At 40.5% G+C, this 20,611-nt stretch overlaps 1 protein-coding gene across 1 annotated transcript; it reads right to left on the minus strand.

The window, feature by feature from the left end:
• Nucleotides 1-1,962: 1,962 nt before the first annotated feature.
• On the minus strand, nucleotides 1,963-19,355 carry LOC102292962 (speckle-type POZ protein). The gene is made up of 10 exons (XM_005947423.3): nucleotides 19,223-19,355; nucleotides 10,909-11,109; nucleotides 10,696-10,817; nucleotides 9,161-9,312; nucleotides 8,897-9,024; nucleotides 8,629-8,806; nucleotides 8,478-8,533; nucleotides 6,934-7,056; nucleotides 5,596-5,738; nucleotides 1,963-3,716 (listed from the first exon to the last, which is right to left on the minus strand). The coding sequence occupies exons 2-10, from the start codon at nucleotides 10,984-10,986 to the stop codon at nucleotides 3,572-3,574; spliced, it is 1,125 nt and encodes a 374-aa protein (XP_005947485.1). The 5' UTR covers nucleotides 10,987-11,109; nucleotides 19,223-19,355; the 3' UTR covers nucleotides 1,963-3,571.
• Between the last annotated feature and the right edge of the window lie 1,256 nt (nucleotides 19,356-20,611).

Here is a 20,611-nt window from a genome sequence, read left to right on the forward strand (position 1 = left end):
CAGAAGAGCTGCAGGCTATAAAAGATGAAGCGCACAGGTTTAAGCTTTGTGTTATTCCAATACATCTTGCTTTCCATTGCTAACAAAGTATGCTTGTCGTTGCCCACACGTGCAGGTTCGCATTATCTTTGAACAGCTGGCAGGTTAAACAGGCATGTCAGACTGTCTTTGAATAAACCTCAGTCTTATAACCTTGTTAAACTGTGTCTGCAGTTTAAACCCAGAGTGGCTCAGATTGAAACTAAGGTGCACGCGAGAGTGCAGGGGTATGGTTCAGGAAACGGTTCAGGAGGTGCAATTAAACACATCTGCTCGATCACTGCACTCAAGGCACTGGCAACTAACCTTTTCTGCCGGGCAGATGGATGTTTAATGACCCAGACACAGGCCGCTAACTCGATTAAGTAGGTGACAGAGGTTAAAGACACCCCTCACCATCCACCACTGTTTCCAGCTGCTCCCGGAGTGGCTGGAAACAGCAGGGAGAACGCTTCTGTCAACAGCTGCAAGTGCAGTCAACCATATTACGGAGTGTCAGCATCCTATGCAGCATACTGCTTTTTCTAAATTAGCAAGGACAGAGTGGTGGGAGGACCATCCACTACCAAAGACATATTAAAGTTCTATGCAGACATTTGATTTCAGCTTCTCTGCAGGGGCGGCACCAGGAAGTTTTCAGTAAAGTGAAAATAATATATGGATAAGAGTGATTTGAAATCGCAAACTAACCTAGATAATTCTTCTTGCTGACAATTACAGTGAACAACACTTTTTTAAAAATGAACTAAATGTTCTTTGGGCAATCTACTGTCCCCTGTTGGTTTAAGGTATTTCCTGTTGGTTTCTCTTGTCAGGCCTAGAGAATATCGTCATAGCAACAAAGACAGTACCCCCCCTTCAGTTTTTTGAGATTTTCAGATTGCTTTTTGAGATTGCTTATACAGTTCTCTTAAGTTCCTGCAAGGGTAATCCAGCACTTTAGAAAAAAAAATTCAGTCATTCTGCCGCTTTGTTGCTGGGCTCAATATTATTGCGTTTGGTTTCAAGTAGATGGTTTACTCAGAGACTGCAAGGTCCTTAAATTCTGTGGCTGCAAAAAAAAAAAAAAAAAGCCCAAAGCATCGCCCCTCAACCACTGTACTTGACAGTTTTTTTGAGGTGTTTGTGCTTATATGCTGTTATTTTCACCAAACGTGGCGCTGTGCATTATGGCCAATCTATACCACTGTTCAAAAGTCTCGTGGTTTGGTTAGATGAGACTTGGCTGTGCTGCCATGTTCTTTTTAGAGAGAAAAGGTGTGCTCCTGCTAATTCTTTAAAACAAGCCACACTTTCTAATAGTAATGTCATGAAATTTGGGTGACACCTAACTCTTGGGTTTGTTTTTTAATTTTCTATTTTTCCTTTCCACAGTTTCTCAGTGTTGCACTGCATTGAATGTTCACATTCAATACATTTGCTAAATTGCCAGCACCTGGTTGCCTCTTACCCTGTAAATTCTTATGGAAGCAAGAGGTATACTTAGTCTTAAATTTTAAAAAATGACACCGTGTAATACAATCACAAGACCTATGGATCAGATTATTATTGTTACACAACATCTGTTATGTAAAACCTTAATACTTCTTTTTACCTTGACTGTACATATCTTTTATACCGTCCATTGTTATGAACAATATCTATGATTTATTGTTATTCTCCTATGCTGCTATACAGTGAGTAATAATAGACTGCAACAACATCTGCCAGAATTTGGGTATTGGAGACAGAATATAGTCTATATATAATAATTAATAGCTAACGATCTAAGACATTTAGGATAAAGTCTGTGCTCACTTCAAAATATTTTTCTGTGGCCAAACTCCATAAATTCTCTTTCCTTTGGAGATTTATGTGCTTTTAAGCAAACATTTGACTACAACATACATAACTCGGAGAGAAATACCCAGACAAAGCTTGCACTGCATTCAATACAAAATAGTTGTGGTTTATTCTTTTGGGAACAAAAAATGGCAACAACTAAGTGTCACTTCTCATATTCAGCGATATCTACAGGAAAGAAACAACAATGGTTCCTTCTATCAATTACCATTTTTCACCAGGTTAAAATGATAACTTCAAAAATGTATTTCATATGGTTTTACCTTGGTGTGCATGTGTTTCACATTATGTCTATTCTGAACATTAAAACGTGTTCATTTCAATTTCATTTCCCGTCAGTCTTCATGCCTGCAAAGAATTTCTCTGTTGAAAATGCTTTTGTTTAAACACAGCTTCAAAAGCACTGGTGTCTGTACAAATTCCTATGAAAAAAAAAAAAATAGAAATAACATTTTTGAGGGAAAAAAAATACCTCTCATAAAATAACATCGACACGCCTTATCGGACTCTAATGTAACCATTTCTTAACCTCCCTTTGTTGTCCTCTAGTAGGTTTGTCTGTCTACACCTTAGACATCATTTTCTCTCAAGGGCTACAAAGAGATCCAGACACAAAACAAATTTCCCCAAGAATGACATCCAGTTGTGCGTTGCTATTTTCCGTATCCTTTTTAAACTGGTTTTCTCCACTAATTAAAAAACAAACAAAAAAAAGAAAACAAAACAAATGAAAAGAGATGCAGATGAAGTTTGAAGAGTTCTACATGGGAGATCATGTGTTGGTTTTTTTTGTCACTTGCTGATAAATCTTTTTAAAGGGTACTTGTTCTTGGTGGTCCAGCTGGGTGTCTAGTCCAAGAAGCTTGCGTCAATGTGTGCTTGCCTACAGTATTTCTACTTTACTGCTGGTAAGGGTTGACACGGGGGTGACCTGTGAATTTAGTGCAATGTTTTCCCCACTTTCTTTGGGAAAATTTGATGATTTTAGGCCCATATCTGCTGTTGCTGCTTCTTTTTTTGTTTTTTTGACTAGCCCTTGGTTGTCTTTCTTGGGGTCTTCTAGTTTGAAAGGCCCATTTCATCTTCTTTAGTCCCTCACAGGCCCACGTGTCCTGTAGTTTTTGGGCTTCTCTCACGGCTCTACTCCAAACACTAAGAACAGAGCAAAAAAAGAAGCCATGTGATAAAATAGACACTTAAAAGACCTTATCTGCAATAGTCCTTCAAGCCTCCAAGTTTCAAAAACGGTTGGCTCTTGTTGGGTTCATGTGTCCAGTTCATCCTCCTGAACAGATTCCAAAGTAGGAACTACCAAGGATTTTGGATTTATTCACGGAAAAGAGACCTCACTAAACCAGAGCCGAGGAGAAAGGAGAGGGTGCTGTGGGTTTTTCTTTTTCCTTTGTAAACAACAAAACATCCACTTAACAATCCCACTTCTCCCTCTCGTCCATCTCTTCCTCCTCCTTCCCTCCATCTTTAGAAGAGACTAAATACAGCAGGTTCTGGATGGGGCAGAAGGGGGAGATTTGGGGAGAGGCTGTAGGTAGTGTAGTAGGTAACAGCAAGGGGGAAAGGTTGTCCCTGTGTGTTTGAGGGTTGGGGGGGGATCTGTGTGTTTTTGTGAGTGCATGTATGTGCAAAGGTGTGAGTTTGTATGAGTGTGTGTGGATGCCTTCCTGTGGGACTGTTAGGACTGTTTGAGGCGTTTGCGTGGGGGTCCGAGGAAAGGGCACTGAGCAGAAGCCAGGGAGCGATACGCTTCAGCCACCAGGTGCGGATGAGACGCCACCATGGACTTCCAGCCTGCTGTCTCCATCACCTCTGCAGCATGGCTGGTGGATGAGATAAGAAAGGAAGAAAATAAAAAAAGATTACAAATCAAGTTTTCCTTAAGTAAACACATGCATAACAAATGTACAGACAGGGAACCTGGAAATCCTAAATAATGGCAGATTGTTTGGATCCAATTTTCCTGTGAATAGTACAGACTGCGTGAAACCATTTTACAGGTGTTATACTTCTGCCAAGGTCCGCTTGAGGCTGATTAACAGAAATTTCCCTGTCAGATGGTGAACGTGGCTTTGCCAATTTTTAGTTATCATGCAGACTTTGTGGAAAATTTACACAACAATGCTCCAATTACTCCAATTACTGTGCCTTCAGACTTCAAAGAATGATAACAGGAATGACTGCTGGGCTGTGGTGACTCCAGCTGCTGGTTTACAATAGTGCTCAAAAGATACAAAATCTCCATTTCCAGTTAAAAGTTTATCCTTAAAGTAGGAGCCAGAATCAGGAGTTCAACTAAAGCTTAAGGGAGAGTTGGAAGCCTAAACCGGTGTAATCCCACATCATGACTGAGATTATAGTGACAATTTTTTTTCTAATATACTTTTTATTCATTATTACCTGAAAGTAGTGAGAGCACAAAGACATCAGTGAAGTGTTCACAGAGGTCACAGATCAAGGGAAGCGATGGGCATTTTCCCAACAGACTGTTACACTTTCAGTTAAAGGTAAACATAGTGTAAACGTAATGGTAATTTTAAGATTTTTAATGATTGCGTTCTCATCTTTTATGCCTAAAAAACCCCAAAAAACCCCAAAAAAAACAAGAGATGGGTGCACAAATTTTAATTTTGGATTTTTCTAATCCACACAGGGTGAAAATAACACATACAGCCTCAAATATATACATACCTTCTACTAATATTTGGTTAAATGTCCCTTAGCAAGTTGCACCTTTTGGTAACCATCAACAAACTTCTGGTGGCATGATCCAGCCTGAATCGTCTTGGCAGAGTAGTTTCATGGCATAAACCCAGCTCTTAAGCTTAGCTCACAAATTTTCAACAGGGTTGAGGTCGGAGCTTTGGGAACACCATTACATAGGCTTGTGGAAACATCTGACCACACCTGTACATACAGACTATAGCCCTGACGGTCACAGAACTAGCCGTTTGCTTCCATACACTTCATTCTGTTGTCTCCTATTCAAAAGCAGACTCAGTTTTTCCTTTTGTACCGCAAACTGAAACTCTTTCATTCTCCCATTTTGCCTGATAAATAATAATTAAATGGACACATAGTAGCAGTTAAACGGAATCACATGCTAATGCAGTTCCTCAATCATACAACATCCTCCCTTCATTTATGCTTCTATGGATACACAGCGAGTTTGAATCCTTCTGATGGAAAAATGTTTTGGGGACAAAGAAGTCCATATTGAAAAGATATAATTATATTATATTATGTTAGCAGAAATGTTGTTAAATCATGTTTTGTCGAGCCACATCGCCCGGCCCTACATTAACAAAAAAAAGAAAGATAATAGTAATATCTGAGCCCACCATCAGCACAGACGTGTGTTAATATCACACTTTCAGTCAACAGAGGAGGTGACAACAGACTAGTGAGGAGTCAGGTTGCCCCGATCCCTATGAAAGCCATGGCAGGGTTTAATAATATCAGGCAGACCACTCCACGGGGGCATATGTGAAATTAAAATCACTAACTGGCACAGAGCCATCAAGAGATGAGGCGAGCTCAGGTACTACCTGTAATGATGCCAAGATAAAGAAGAACGACAAGAACCATACTGACATGACAGAGACAGGATGTACAGTGGATGTGGAGGACCTGCGAGTGCGTGAAAAAGGTGTTGGAAACCCTATTGCATGTGACGATGAGCTCTTTTTTTCTTCAACTTACTAGTTAATGAAGTCGACGGCCTGCGTTTTGAGCTGGTCGGCGCTGTGCAGGTCAGCGAGGATCAGGATCTCAGCAGCGTTTTCCACAGACAGGCTAGTGCACAACGCGTCCTCACACATGACCTTCAGTCTCTCCAGAGCATACTGTAAAAGAGTGGATACAAGAAGATTGGCAGTTTCGTCTTCTCCATCAGTATCTATGTGGTCTCTGCTGTCACAGTTGACCATTCCAGTGTTCAAACACAGAGCTTCGTTTAGTCTTGTTGTCAGTGGGGTCTGATCTATAAAATATATTATGTTTTAAAGAGATAAATAGGAGAGTAGGATATAAACATTTCAATGCTCGACCTCTGAGGGAAACTGTCTCAAAGCCAGCTCCACATTTGGTGTTATGGAGGAGTGAGATCAGCGCTAAATCATCCAACTGTTCACTGAAATCATAAAGTCTTACTGGGAAAAGGTTTACTGGGTACACTTGTATCATGCCATGCATTAATGCAACTAATTATCTTTACCTCAAGGGATTTCTGAAAGCTCGCTCTGCAAAATATACTTAGGACTAATTACAGTCTATAAGCTCTGTAGTTGTATAAGGTTTTGTCTGCACTAGATTATCAAGAGAAGAAAGGAGGGAAAAAACATGTTAGATGAAACATTTCATGTGTAGTTGTTCATTATTCTCCAAAAACTGACAGAGAGCCCTCAGAAACAGTGCTGAGCTGTGTGGTAGCATCCAAACCTCATTACAGTAACTTCTGCACTGGTCATGTGACGCACACTCTGTAAAAAAGCCCTTTTGTTTTATAGCCACAGTCACTGCAGAAGCAGGTGGGGTGAATTGATGAATGCAGTTTTTCTGAGGGTCACAACCCCCCCGAATGATTTTTTTTTTCTTAACAGAATTCGATCCAAGCTCTCTGTGGGCTTGATTCAAAAGGTCTCTCATACACATGCTCAGTGGGCTCAAATTCCTCCATTGTCCACTAATTGCACCGGTTGACAGTTCAATCCCCACATGTTAAGGTGCCCTTGGGAAAGACACTGAACACCAGGTTACTCCCCAATGGCAGGTAAATCAAATTTTTTCCGAGCCTTAAAAACCCCAGAAAATGGCTCGTTGTATTTGAGTTTTACCAATTCAGTCATTTGTAATTTTATTTTATCCCATTCATGTTCACAGAAAGCCAACAGCAACACTAGTCACGCACGAGCTCTGTGGCCTCAACGTGCAGGTGCCTCAAACTGTAGAAATCCTGAGTATGTGGCCATGTTACAAACAGGCAACAGGCTTTCCCACATCCACAGAGTGTCGGGTAGCAGCTTCCCACTCTTATATTACCTTATCAGCTGCTGCAAGCAAGTCATCTGCCATTTTGTCCAGGTTTGGAGCCTTGTCTGTGTAAATGAAGCACATCATCTCTTTGAAAACCTCGGGCTCCACATCGTTGATCTCCACACGATTCTGACAAGACACAAGGGATGGAGACTGAATGAAGCATTGATGACATGAGCTTTAACTGCACTTCAACAGCACATTTGTATCACACCAGAAAATTTTAAATCCATCCTGATTTTATTTATAAAGCACTTTTTAAAAACCAAGAGTTACAAAGCACGAAAGCACCACAGAACAATAAAACAATAATAAACGAGGGTAAGAACACACTTTCTCATTTTTTTTATTCCTCGAGTTAAAAGCCACAATAAAAATGAGTTTTAAAATGCGTTTTTGAAAACAGGCAAAGATGTACAGGGAAATAATTCCATAATTTGGGGATGATAGCTGATGAAGCTTGACCCCTGGTTTTCAGACAGGTTTCTGGGACTTTCAGCCGGTCCTCAGCGACCTCAAGGAACATGTAGTTCAGCAGGTCACGTGCAAAAGTATATATAGTGGTGCTGATCCATTAAGAGGTTTTAAAAAGAAATAATAAAATCTTAAAATGAATCTTAAAAATGAACGTAGAGCCAGTGGAGGGAAACCAAGACAGAGGAAATGAACCTGTGGTATTTTGAACTAACTGTGATCACAGGAAGCGTTACTAAGGCCAACATAAAGCCCATTACAGTTCTCCAGACACACTGTGTTAAAGGATGCTCAAAAACATTTAGAAATAAAGCAGATTTTGACCTCAAGTGGTAAAAAAAACAAAACAAAAAACATTTAATGGCATCATTTATCTGCTTATCTAGTTTAAACACAGTCACAGTCCACTGTGCGTCTAACATGTAGCTGCTCAGAGGGGCACAGGTCCAGGAGAAGATCAGCACACTGGGTCAAAAACAATGACCTCATTCTTAATAAAAATTATTTATACTGCTGAAATGCAGAAATCAGTAATTAAGCAGCTTTACATGAGCAAGAGAACATTTTTTATTGAAATATTTGGAGTGCACTTGCATAGTCATCAGGTAAGTGTGAGACTGTCTTGCGTATCAGCCTAGTGTGATCCATTATTTGCACCTACATTAGCAGTCACTTAATAATACCCATAGGCATTTGTGGTTAAATTACTGAAAGAGTTCAGTTTGGCTGAATTCAGTATTATCTGTAATTTAATAAATTCATAAAGGCCATTTTATGCCAACCACTCCTGCAATCTCATTTCTTACAGTCACCTGTGCAAAAATGAAAAAGGAAAAAAAAAAAAAAAAAAGCTATTCTGTGCGTCTGCAGCTTTGTCAGTGAAGGATGAATCCTGACCCCCAAGATCGGCAGGACAATTGCATTTCAGCTGTGCTATCATTCAGTTTCACCAAACGGCTCTGTGCTGCAGCCATTTGACAGCACGCAATCCTTCACTCGTTTTAACCTCACATCACGGCAGTGAAAATCTGAGGATTTACAAAATAAAAAAAAAAGCTTTGGGACCTTGGGTTTACCTTTTTGCTCTCTTCCATCTCGTGCTCAAACATGGCGCTGAATACTGGGGAACGTGCTAGGAAACAGGAAGAGAACAACTTGCAGTCATGGCGCTAATTAGCAAAAACTTGAATAAATTTCAATATATAAACATGAAGAAGAAGCTTGTACCTGCTAGGATGGCTTTATGTGCTTGAAACTCCTGGCCAGCCACACACAGGGAGCAGTCTGTGAAACGTGAGTTCTCCCACAGGCCGCCCAGCTCGTCTGCTAGCCGGCAGTCGGGTACCTTTACCATGTTCATGGTGTTCTGACCAGAAATGTTGACAGAGTCCTGCACCACACTCACCTCAAGGGGACAAATGTAATGAAATGAAATGCAATGCGTCAAAAATGCAAGGTCAGAAAGAAAAGGCAACAGCAAAATGTAACCACGTACCTCACAGAAGAGCGTGAGCTTGTCATCAGGTAGAAGGCCGTTGGCCTCATCTAGGAGGAAATCTCTCCGGATGAACTTTTTAAAACCCCAATCCTTCCCCTGGACAAAACGATACGCCCTCTGGCTTTCTGCAGAGCAGACACAGAGAAGCCACGATAAGGAAAGTCTAAGAAGAAACTATTTTACAAAAGCTCAATGCAGAAAAATTATTAACGCCTACAAAATCTGAAAATGTGTCTGTTTCACTGAATATTCTGTACTCACCCATGGCTTTGGTCTCCTCTCCCTTGGCGTTGAGGATAGAGAACTTGAACTTGGCACGCACCTCGGCTTTTGGACAGCTGACCAGCAGCAGGTAGAGGGACAGGTAATCTTTGCTCTCCTCATCCAGGCCCTTGGGATTCACCCGCAAACACCTGATGGGGACAGAAGATTCAACAAGAAGGTCAATGTAAAAATGTATTAACCCTTATTAGTATGTGTCATTCCTAACCAGTAGGACTGGGCTATATCATACCGTTCACGGTAATAGCGGTGTCATTTTGGGCAACGATAGGAAAATGAAATATCGCGATAGAATATGGGTAAAAAGCACATGCGCAGTGCCTTTGTTTACATACGCACATGGCGGCGACGCAGAATGAGAAGAGCGAAAGCGGATCGTTGAATGAAACGGATGAACCAGAATTGGTTTGTAAAAATGCTGCAACAACAGGGGTGTGGAACTGGTTTGGCTTTCGTCCGTCAGATACACAACAAAACACTATTTTTGGTAGAGCATGCTAGCAGGCCGTCGTTATTACCGTGTTGTTTGGAAAATACGGCACACTTAAAATCAATCCTTTGATTTTTCTGCCCCTCATAATCCCGTGTGCCTTATGTATGAACTCTGGTTGTGTTTACTGACCTCGAAACAATTTTATGTCGGAGCATTACGGCTGCTCCCTCGGCAGGCAGGAGCCTCGCGGAGTGATACGTACTGCGCTTCAACATATTATTACCGTATTGTGTGTGTATAAACTCTTTTTAAGTTTTGTGGATTTTATACATGGTTGTGCTCAGGATATGTCGGCCAATTTCCACTGGAAACACCTTTTGGTTAAACTGTCAGCAAGGAATTTGCAGTTGCACTGTTAAAATTTTATATGACTTTAATGCACATAAAAAACAGCTGCTTGTTTAAGTTGTTGTTTTAAATACATTATTAGTGCAAAAACCCCCATCAAAGTTGTGGAGTTGTAAAGCATTTTGTCTAGTGTCAATTATATCGTCAGTTATATCGTTATCGCAAATTTTCAAATGTATATCGTGATAAATATTTTTGGTCATATCGCCCTGCTCTACTAACCAGACTATTATGCTGTGCAAGGAAAGTGCAGAAGTTGCACCTCAGGAAAGCTTAATGATTTCTTTGTTTTGGTGTATAAGGCTCTTTTATTGAAGTTGTACTAGAGGTCATTCATTAAGGCTAAATCAGGCTGAACCTGTGTTATAAATCTACATTTATGTTACGTTTGTACAGATTAAGAGATTTTAAAAAGAAATCTGATTAAAGCTAGGATGCTACATAAGGAAATGTTAGCCACGCTTTTTTGGATTTCCATGAGAATGCACAGTGAGAGATTTCTGAGAGATTAGAGCTTGGATGGCTCTAACTGAAATGATATTTGAGCAGTTTGCTTGACTGTTTGTAAACAGCTTGAAAGGCCTTCCATCAGACAGATTATTACATCTGTGTGCGTCAGTCTGAGCAGGATTATCCAAATGTTTGCAACAAAGCAGCCCTCATTCTGACGCACCATTTCAGCTTGTCATTGGCCCCAGAAGAGAAGGTGGAGCTCTTGATGACCTCCCCCATCTCCTCACGACAGAAGCTGAAGTTATTGATGGTCCACATGTAAGAGAACTTCACCACTTTGATCTGTTAAAAGGAAGAATACATTCAGAAAAGGCTTAGATTCATTAATCCGAGGTTCAATCAGACAGCGAGCCTGAAACAAGAGTCATTTCACCTGAGTGTAGCACCAGCTCTCGGCCACAGGCCCGCTGGACATTTCCGCAGGGGGAGGGGGACTCGGGACTCTTGACATTGCCAGTGTGACAGATGTTTGGGGCAAGAGGGTGAGGAAGAGGAATCTGTCACTTCCACTCGTCAGTGTTCAGCCCAGACGTCCATCTGCATCGGTGCGCGTCACATGGAAGCTGTTTGCCCCCTGCAGGCAGAGAATGTGATGAATTAGTCTGAACCATACTAATGTTTAAGTTTCACTCACACACTGTACAAAAACAAAACATTTTACTGTGATGCCTCCATCAACCACTTGAGCTGCAGTTTATATCCAGACTGTAGAGACTAGTGCATGAATTCATGAGTTGTGGATAAAAAAATTTTTTAAAAAAGGGAGGTTGCAGGGACCTTGAATTTCTGATCAAGCCATCCTTGAGTTTAAGTAAAAGTTTGCAAGTGACCTCGACCTTAACCTGAACATTTGAGCCAAATTTGAAGTTATTCCCTGGAACAGTTTAAGCCATACAGTGTTCACAGAGACAGGACACTGGCGCTGGATCTTTCATTAATCTAGGTGAGACCGAATATCATTTCATTCGTGTGGCCCCTGCTGCACAATACTGAGGTTTGTTGGCTTGGAGTTAGATGAATTGTCCCTGACCCACTGGAGGACAGCAGGAGATCGATGGCACCATGCCTGTTCTAAGATCAATAACTGCTGCAGCTGCAATTAAGTCTCAAAAATGAACTGTAAATAAACAAGCCGTCTCCTAGGACTGTGCTAGGAGTTTGGACCCACTGGCCACGCTCCCTAATTAACTTAAAGTCACACAGAAGCGCCATGCAGATCAGTACATGCGCGCGCACACGCACACACACGCACGCACGCACACACACACACACACACACACACACACACACACACAAATAAGCCACAACATTAAAGTGTTTATATTGATTATCTTGTTTTAATCCAAGATTCTCATGAGAAGCCTTTCTGCCCTGACATTCACACACTCCCAAAGCTGCCCGGGAACAGCTTGAGGAAGTTTGGAAGACAACAAAGAGTCCAAAGCTTAACTCCAAACTCCCCATTTCTCCTAGTAAAAAGGTGGTGTCTACCATAAGGCACAGGGGCCTGACTGCTTCATGTCTCTATTGTAATCTAAACATCAATAAAAACCTACAAGTCAAATATCAATCCACAACTGAAAAGACAAAGAACAAGTGCAATATTTTCCCTCTTTAAGGAAAGTTTAATACAACCGTTCGCCTCTTTTGTAAGTGCCCTTTAAAAGATTTAAATAAATATCCGTTTATTTTTTTTATTTTGTGGGAAATTAAGACAAACGGGGCTTTAAAAAGCTTTGAAATTTGATCTAACAATCTAGTTTTGTTGATGTTATATGGTATATAACACAAAAAAATAGTTCCCCACATCTAAACACAGAATTGTATAGTGGGTTTTCACGGTGCGTCATCAAACCGGAAGTCGCCATATTGGAGATACTGGAGTTAAACAAAGCACGCGCAATCAAACTGATTCTAAACGTCGAACGAAAGGAAATGGTGAATTATTGCCGTGTTGATGGCTGTACCAATCGGTCAGACTGTGAAAAACATTTGCAGTCTTATAGACTGCCAAAAGTTATTACAAATCAGGGAGAACAATGCCGAAAGTTATTAGAGGAAAGGAGGCGGTTGCGGTTAGCGAAGCTAAACCAGGATCTACAAGGCAAAAATCTAGACAACATTCGAATTTGTTCTGCTCATTTCTTTTTCTATAGTTAAGCATACTTAATAAAATATACTCGAAGTATGCTACTTTTTGGTAAGGGATGATATCATACAGTTAAGGTTTGGTTGATTAAAGACGTTATTACATTACTTACTTTGGCATTCACAACACATCTGTCGCTGATGACTTGATACTGCATCTCCCTCACCCATCCACACACCATCTGGTTATAGGCCTCCAAATTTTATAAGATTTAAGGTCTTCTGCTGTGTATGGGCTTGGCGAGAAAACCAGATAGTTGACGATATCAGGATATGCAATAGACGGAAGACTCTCCAGGTCGTCATTGATCCAAATGAAGGAGTCAATTCGTTTGGATCTGCACCACCAATAAACCTCAACTTTTCCAAATATCGTGCCCTTTGCTGCGGACCAAGTCCTTCCCTGTATGCCTTTGCATCTATAACGCATTTGAGGAGCTTTTGTGTGGTTTCAGACAGTGTTTACCTCCGAGTGCCTCTGGTTTATTGGTGTTGTGTTAACACAACACGAATCTCTGTTAATCTGTTTCTATCCCCCCCATTTCTTATTTCCATTTCAACAGTCCTTGAACCGTTCATCCGTCTCTACCGGTGTCTCACATGCGGAGCCTTTAATGTTTTTACGTCTTCATCCATAAATTCAATTTGGGACCAAAACTTGGTGTAACAAGTGGGAAGGTTGGGACCGCCAAGCTTTCTGATTCTGATAATTACACCGAATGCAGGTGAGATGCCAACAGTGAAAGTTCTTCAAGGCTCAAGGAATTAAATACTGGATTCAGGACTAACTTTAGTATTTGATTTGCAATGGATATTCATGACTATCCATGTTTCCTTAGCAACCTTGGTTAAAATCAGCTGAGCTCATTACTACAGCAGCATACTTAAGGCTTTGTAATATGTAACTTTTCATTAACATAAATATCCAATCAGTCAATCACATGACAGCAACTCAATGTACTGAGGCATGCAGACAGTCAAGACAGCTGGCTGAAATTCAGTCTTCTCCTGGGGTATGATACTTCATATGTTTTTGACGGTGGCAACTGGCAAGATGGAGACACAGAAGAAAGTACAGAGAAAGAAAATTAAACTTAAAGTGATAGAGAGGCCAAATAGAAAAAACAGGCAGCGAATGAAAGATGGAACACCGTCCAAGGAACTATTCACCAAGATAAATTGCCATGAAAACAGGTTGGATGGAGACAAAAGAAAATCAAACTGAGGTGTGAGAGAGCAATCAAATATAGATTTGTGGACTGAGGTGAAGATGCACACTGTATGGAAACTTTAGGTTCTGCACATTTCAAGAGCTGCAGGACCTCTTAATCAAGACACACAGATTTAGGGTAGTGCACTCATAACGAAACAGCTGAACTCATCAGCCTATCAGGTCTTAGAGTTTATTTTCTTTAAAAACAATTATTGCTCAACCCAAAAACTGACAATCCTCATTTCTTCAGTCTACAGCGAGTCTATAAAGCTATATGTGCATGTAATTAATTTTATTTATTTATTTTTTGGTCAACATGGCAACAGAGTTACTGCTAATTTAAACAGGACGTTATCTGCTGCTGTAGCTTTGCACTAAAGCCACACAGCAGTTGAAACAGAGAGTGCCTTTTTCTGTCAGGAAGGTTATAGAAGCACACTATATGACAGCATTTACTGCAGGAATTGTTCATCCAACACACCTAACAGTTAAGACATTTTTATAGATTTGTCACTGACAAGTAATAGAAGGAGTATGCTGCAACCCTATTTCAAAAAGGTTTGTTGCTTTATCTTATTTGAAATTGGCAAGTTTTCGTGTTGTTTTAGTGTACACTGCAAGTTGCATGCAGCAGCTGGTTTGCTGTATTTCAGATGAAGCTGTTTCATTAGGACTTGGTGTTAAAAAGCTCTTGATACTAACTTGCATCAGTCTCTTTGGTCTTTGTCAGTATCCTGTCAAATATTTTTTGTGGCGTGTTCCCATCTCTGAATGGAGGGCCTATGAACAGAGGATGACACGTGCTGTGCAGATTGTAAAGTCCTTTGTGACAAATTTGTGATGTGTGAAAATACACTATATAAATGGAAATGATTCAGTAACTTTAAAATGTCATTCACAGAGGTCAAAGGGTTTGTGATAAATTCATGCAGCTTAATTTACACCTGATAATCTAAACACTTATCACCAGTTAGGGGGAAGTACTAAAACTCATTCTGGCAGTCCACTGAGCCTGTGCAATTAATGTTAAAAGACAAATGCTACAACTGCTAACCTGGCTAATGTATGTTATTCCCTAATAACCATGTTAACATTTTTGACATATTTAAAAAAGTACAGCAGAGCTTTTAGATGCAAGGGCAGGGACAAAAACAATGTGTTAACGCCTACTGGAGGAATGCAGTTTCCTTTAGTTTGCTGTAGCTTATCGTTCACATCGCTTTGGCTCAAGCATGCTGTTGTGCTTGACTGCAGCTTAGAGTCCACACATGGAGTTATCTTAACCATTTTCCTTCTGGTTGTTTAGTTATGGGCTCATACATTCAAAGTGTTCATACATTTCAAGTAAACTGTCAGAAAGGTTTTATTTTATGACGTTACAGCCATCTATCTTAACCGCTTATCCTACTCAGGTAGCGTCTCATCAGCTGTTACTGGGCAAGAGGCAAGGTGCACCCTGGACAGCTTTCAAGGCTATCACAGGGCCCACACATAGAGATAGACAACCAGTCACACTCACGTTTACACCTAGTTTTAGAATAAATTGAAAGACCTAACATGTGTGTCTTTGTACTGTAGAAGGAGGCCATTGCACCTGGAGAAAACCCATGCAGGTAAAGTGGGAACAGGCAAAATCCATACAGACAAGCTACAGCTAGCAAGCGGGTTCAAACCAGGAGCTCTCTTGCTGTGAGGAGACCGTGCTAAGCACTCCACCACCATATTGTCCATTTATAATGGTAACATAAGGGGCATAAGCAAATTAAAAAGTATTATTCATTTGCTTAGGTCTTTTCTTTAAAAAAATGTAAGCAGAAAAAGAGCAGTATTGTGTAAGACACAGCAACTATATTGATATTGGCAATATACAGTCCAATCATTTTAGCAAAAGCTAGGGCAAGGCTCTTACAATAATAACACCTGGAATCAAAACACAGCAGATTGCAAAAGTACATTCAAAGCCTGGGAGATGTTACAGGAAATAAAACTCCATTAACCTGTCAATTGTCAAGCCTTTTCAATTTTCAAACACAAAAAGGCCAAACTTCACAGAGCTGCTGACATCATCCAACGTGACAGCTTTGGCTACAAAAACCCACCGAGTAACTACACAACATAAAAAGAAAATAATAGGAAAACAAATCTTGGCAAAGGGTGACATAGACTATAAAGTGGATCTGAGTTCAACACAAAACTCCACGATTACTTTGCGAACACAAAAAACGATCCTGGTATATATTGAGAGGACAGCTGAGACTGCGGTAAATTTGCTCAGCTCAGATGGGGTCCAGTATGTTTGGTTTGCGCCTGACCAGAATTATCACAATCAAAGCAAACCCCCAACACTGGGAGCTCTGGATGTGTGACTGCATGAGAGCTAAGGTGTTTATAGACGGCACAATGAATGACTCCTAGTCTGCAGAAGCCTGTCAGAAGAGGAACTACCCAAAGCGTAGTGCCAAAAATCACAGGTGGGGTGGGGGGCAAAAACTAAGACAAAAAGTATGCTGTCTAACTTGAATCCAAAAGAGCACCTTCAGGATATTTTAGAGACAAAGGAAGAGAAATGCAACGAGTCAAGCAGAAACAAGCTCTCCGTATATCTGTGCAGCGCTATGCAAAGGAGGACTGAGTCCATCACCAACAAATGAAGGTGGATATGCGATAAAAATAAATAAATGATTAAAATCATGGTAAGAAAAGTGTAACTGTTGCTGCATTTTCAATGGCAGGTAAAAACTATTAGTAATATTTTTCCTATTCAAATAAGACCAAATGCAGTTAATGCAAATGATCCTGCTATATACTGGACATGTTTTATTTGTAGGTGATAAAAATAATAAATAAAAACCTGTGGAGATGTGGAATACACACTGTGGCAGTTATGCGTTTCCTGACATTTTACTCACCTGACTTAAAAACAAAAAGAAGACGAAAAAAAGGACAAATCAATCTCTACTCTAAATTAAAGACTGGAGGTTTGGAGGCATTTCAGACAGCAATTTTCAACGGGGGGGATGAAAAAAAAAAATTGCAGGCCTTGTCGAAGTGTCAGTGAACACAATGTCTGTTTCCAAAGCTTTGGTCTTTGAGGACTGCAGTAAGCCACAGAAAACCTTAAAACTATAATTGGTACAGGGACCGGGGATCGATTGCAGGGCGCGTGTTCGGCCTCTGTGGGAGCGATTTCATATTCTGCCCTCGGTCACGGTGCTCCTCCTTTCCTAAAAACTCAATCTCGGAGAGGTATGAACTATTGATTTTGCTACAGCGATCAGCTTGCCTCGTTCTCATCCTCAACTTTGCGCAGACCCGCAATTACACTGAAGGGGATTTGACAGGGCGAAAAAGCATTAGCAGCCAGGTTTCGGCTCCTGTCTGTACTTCCCGAGCAAAACCCCGCTCGCTTCACCACGTACATGAGGGTTAAAGGGAGGACAGGCCTCAATGCATTGCTAAGATCGCTGGTCACCTGGTTCATATTGTTACCAACAGATACACTTATTGTCTTAACCTCCAAAGACACATGGGAGTATCAGAGTAGTATTACTGTTTTCAATTTGCTTAATTTTGTATCAAACATTGGTTTAGTTTTGGGGGGGGGTTGAAGCTCAAAAACTAAATGATCCTTTGGAGACATTTATCTAACCACACAGTACTCAACTGAAATGAAATAAGTTAACATAGACCTGCATTTAGGGTCAGTGTGCTCATTATAATACATAATCCCCTACATCTTAATGAGCTAATAAACCCAGAGTGCATCCCTTTAGTGCAAATCCTGACATGTCAACCATGTCTATTATGTAAGAAGGGAAAATTAAGTAGCACAGATGCCATTCATTAACACAACAGTCAGTGGTCTGACTGAGTGGTCTGAATTTTTTAAATAAAAATCACCCAAATATTAATTAAAATGTTCTTTTGATTGTAGTAATTTAAACCCATCACTGAGCCCTTCCTAGGGATGAAGCCAATGCTTGTGACTCAGAAATCACAATCATATGCATTAAGTTGAAAACCTATTTGAGATTTCAGCTGCTGCAGTCACTCTGCAACCTATGCGTTTTTAACAAAATAGCAATGAAAGCTCACAGGCAGTGGATTTTTCTTAGTGGGTCATCCCACTGAAGGTGAACTCAGCTCAACTGAGTTAAGTATAGGGGGGGTGAAGAAAAAAAAAAAGATGAGCTCAGGGAAAAAACAGATTAAAGGCCACTTCAAGTCTGCTGCACGGCAGGTTTTTGATTTGGCAAAAGAAATGCATTGCTGGAATCAGTGCAACTGCTGCAAGACAGCCCTGCACTGCAAGTAATACTCAGCATCACCAAAATATAGAGCTGCAAGTCTATGTTCTGATAAATTATTTGATTGGCGGGGGTAAAGGCTTCTTAAAAACAAAGTTTCTCAAAGCCACAGTTTACAACTCAGTTTACCTGCCAGAAATACAGCACAGCTGCATCAGAGATGTAGACGTCCTCCTTTAGATTTGAGATAAACACATAAATAACATGACTGGTTTAAGACTTTGTTTGTTTACACTGACCTGACTCACTCATTACTCTGTGCCTAAACCGAGAAGGCAATCAGTGTTCACAGTGAACTTTGACTCACAATTTCCACCCAAACAATAATCCCTGACAGCTGGTCACCTCACCACTTTGTGAGCAGCATGGTTTATACACTTTACAGGAATACAAGTCATAACCACATGAGCACTTCCACGGATAAACCTTTCGAGTTAAAACAGCCTGCACTGACTGAGCAGTGAGTGAATGACTCCAATAAACAGTATAACGGAGGCCCAGTTGTGAATTCCAAATCTAATTGAATGCAACACCACAAAGTTTAAACATGGTATTTTTCTGAGTATTTCTTTGAAGTTGAAGAGCCTGTACTTTAATTTAGTTCATGCCGGGAAGTTAAACTCACTTAATGTAGGCGGTGACAGTAGCAGGTAGTTAACCTGCTAACAATGTGCACTAATCGACACTGGTATTTCGTTTTGAAATGGCACCGCATTTTAATTACGAATGCAGACCATTGTGGTCATAAAAAAGAAACGTGACAGTCTCTGGCATAGCTATTAATACATAAATCCTGCCGGTAATCCAGACAATGCACCAATAGCACCACAGCTTAAGCGGGGAGAGCTAGTTGGCTAGTTAGCCCTTTGCCTTTAGCAGCTAACCTAAGCCAAACAAAAAGGTCGGGGAAATAACTGCGCAAACTACAGCTAAAAATGCTACACGACTACCTTTGTCGTGTTTCTTTAAGTCCTTAATCCCTATCTCACGGCTTTCTTTTTATTTTCCGCTAGACTCACCTTAATGTTGGATTTAATTACAACGCTAGTTGGCCGGAGTCTTGTGTTGTTGTTAGCTAGCTGGCTGGCTGTTGAGCTGGACCACTATAGCAGTGTCTCACAAATAGCACACCCTGCTGTCTGGGAGTAATTTCACAAACCACTGCTATATATCCATCTATAAATGTGGTCTGAAGTTCATAAACACTTATCATCATGTCACGGTGATTTTCAGCTTATTTATTTTCAGCCTAATTATTTGTTTGAACTATTCTTTTCTGGAATGTAATGACTGTACAACAACAAAAGTATTCTGGGTGCACAAGTTTAATTCCATTTTCAAATTCAAATTTTATCCGAATTAACACACACAGCCATACACAGTACAACATGTGGTGAAATGCTTATTGCTGTACAATACCCGGCCATTAAATGACAGTAAGATTTACAGATTACTACAAAATTTACAGGTTTTAACTTGGAAATTTACAGTAAAAATGTGCAAATAACAGTTCATGAAATAAATTATGAATAAAAAAGAAAAGAAAGAAAGAAGAACTTATTAATTATAAGAAGTGTGCAAAAAAACAGAGTGCGTGTGGTGATGTGATGCGTGTGGCAGAGTCCAGTCCTACACCTGGTTCAGGGTCCGAATAGCCTGGGGGAAGAAGCTCGTCCTCATTCTTTCTATTTTGGCCTTAAGGGAGCAGAAGCACTTCCCAGGCCTCAACAGTGAGAAGAGTCCATTGTTGGGATGGTAGAGGTCCATCATAATCTTCCTGGCTTTAGTCTTTCACCGCTTGGTGTAAATGGACAGCAGGTCAGGAAGTTCTGATCGAATGATGCGTTCAGCCGAGTGCACCACTCTTTGCAGATCTTGTCTGTCCTGCTTGGTGCTGTTCCCAAACCAGGTGCAGATTTTTCCCATCAGCAAGCTCTCAATGGTGCAGGAGTAGAAGTTCTTAAGCACCCTCAGTGGCAGATGGAAGTCTCTAAGTCTTTTGAGTTTTCTCTAATCGACACAGGGTCAACATTGTACATACAGGCTCAAATATAAACATACACTCACTTAAATCTTTTATGTGTTGCTTAAGGTTTTACAGTGTCCAACACTCAGAGCAATAGGAAAGTCCAAGTAGCTCACTGAAGATTTAATATGAACTGTAGATTTACACAAGCTAGCAAGGTATTTTGGAGCCATTTCTAAACAACGGCACTATCCAAGATAATCAGTTCAAACTTTATTAAAGTACAACTTATTTTGATGTCTCATTTTGCCAAGGTCTGGAAGAAGACCCTCGGATAAGAGAGAAAATTGGTTAGGATGTTCAAGAACAACAGCTCTGGCCAAGAATGCACATCTATTCCAAATCTGACACCTTCAAGCTCAATTTAGAATTAGATTTGCTA

This window comes from Haplochromis burtoni, unplaced genomic scaffold (assembly GCF_018398535.1).
Source record: "Haplochromis burtoni strain Fernald_Lab_line unplaced genomic scaffold, NCSU_Asbu1 Contig_531, whole genome shotgun sequence".
Taxonomy (NCBI): domain Eukaryota; kingdom Metazoa; phylum Chordata; class Actinopteri; order Cichliformes; family Cichlidae; genus Haplochromis; species Haplochromis burtoni.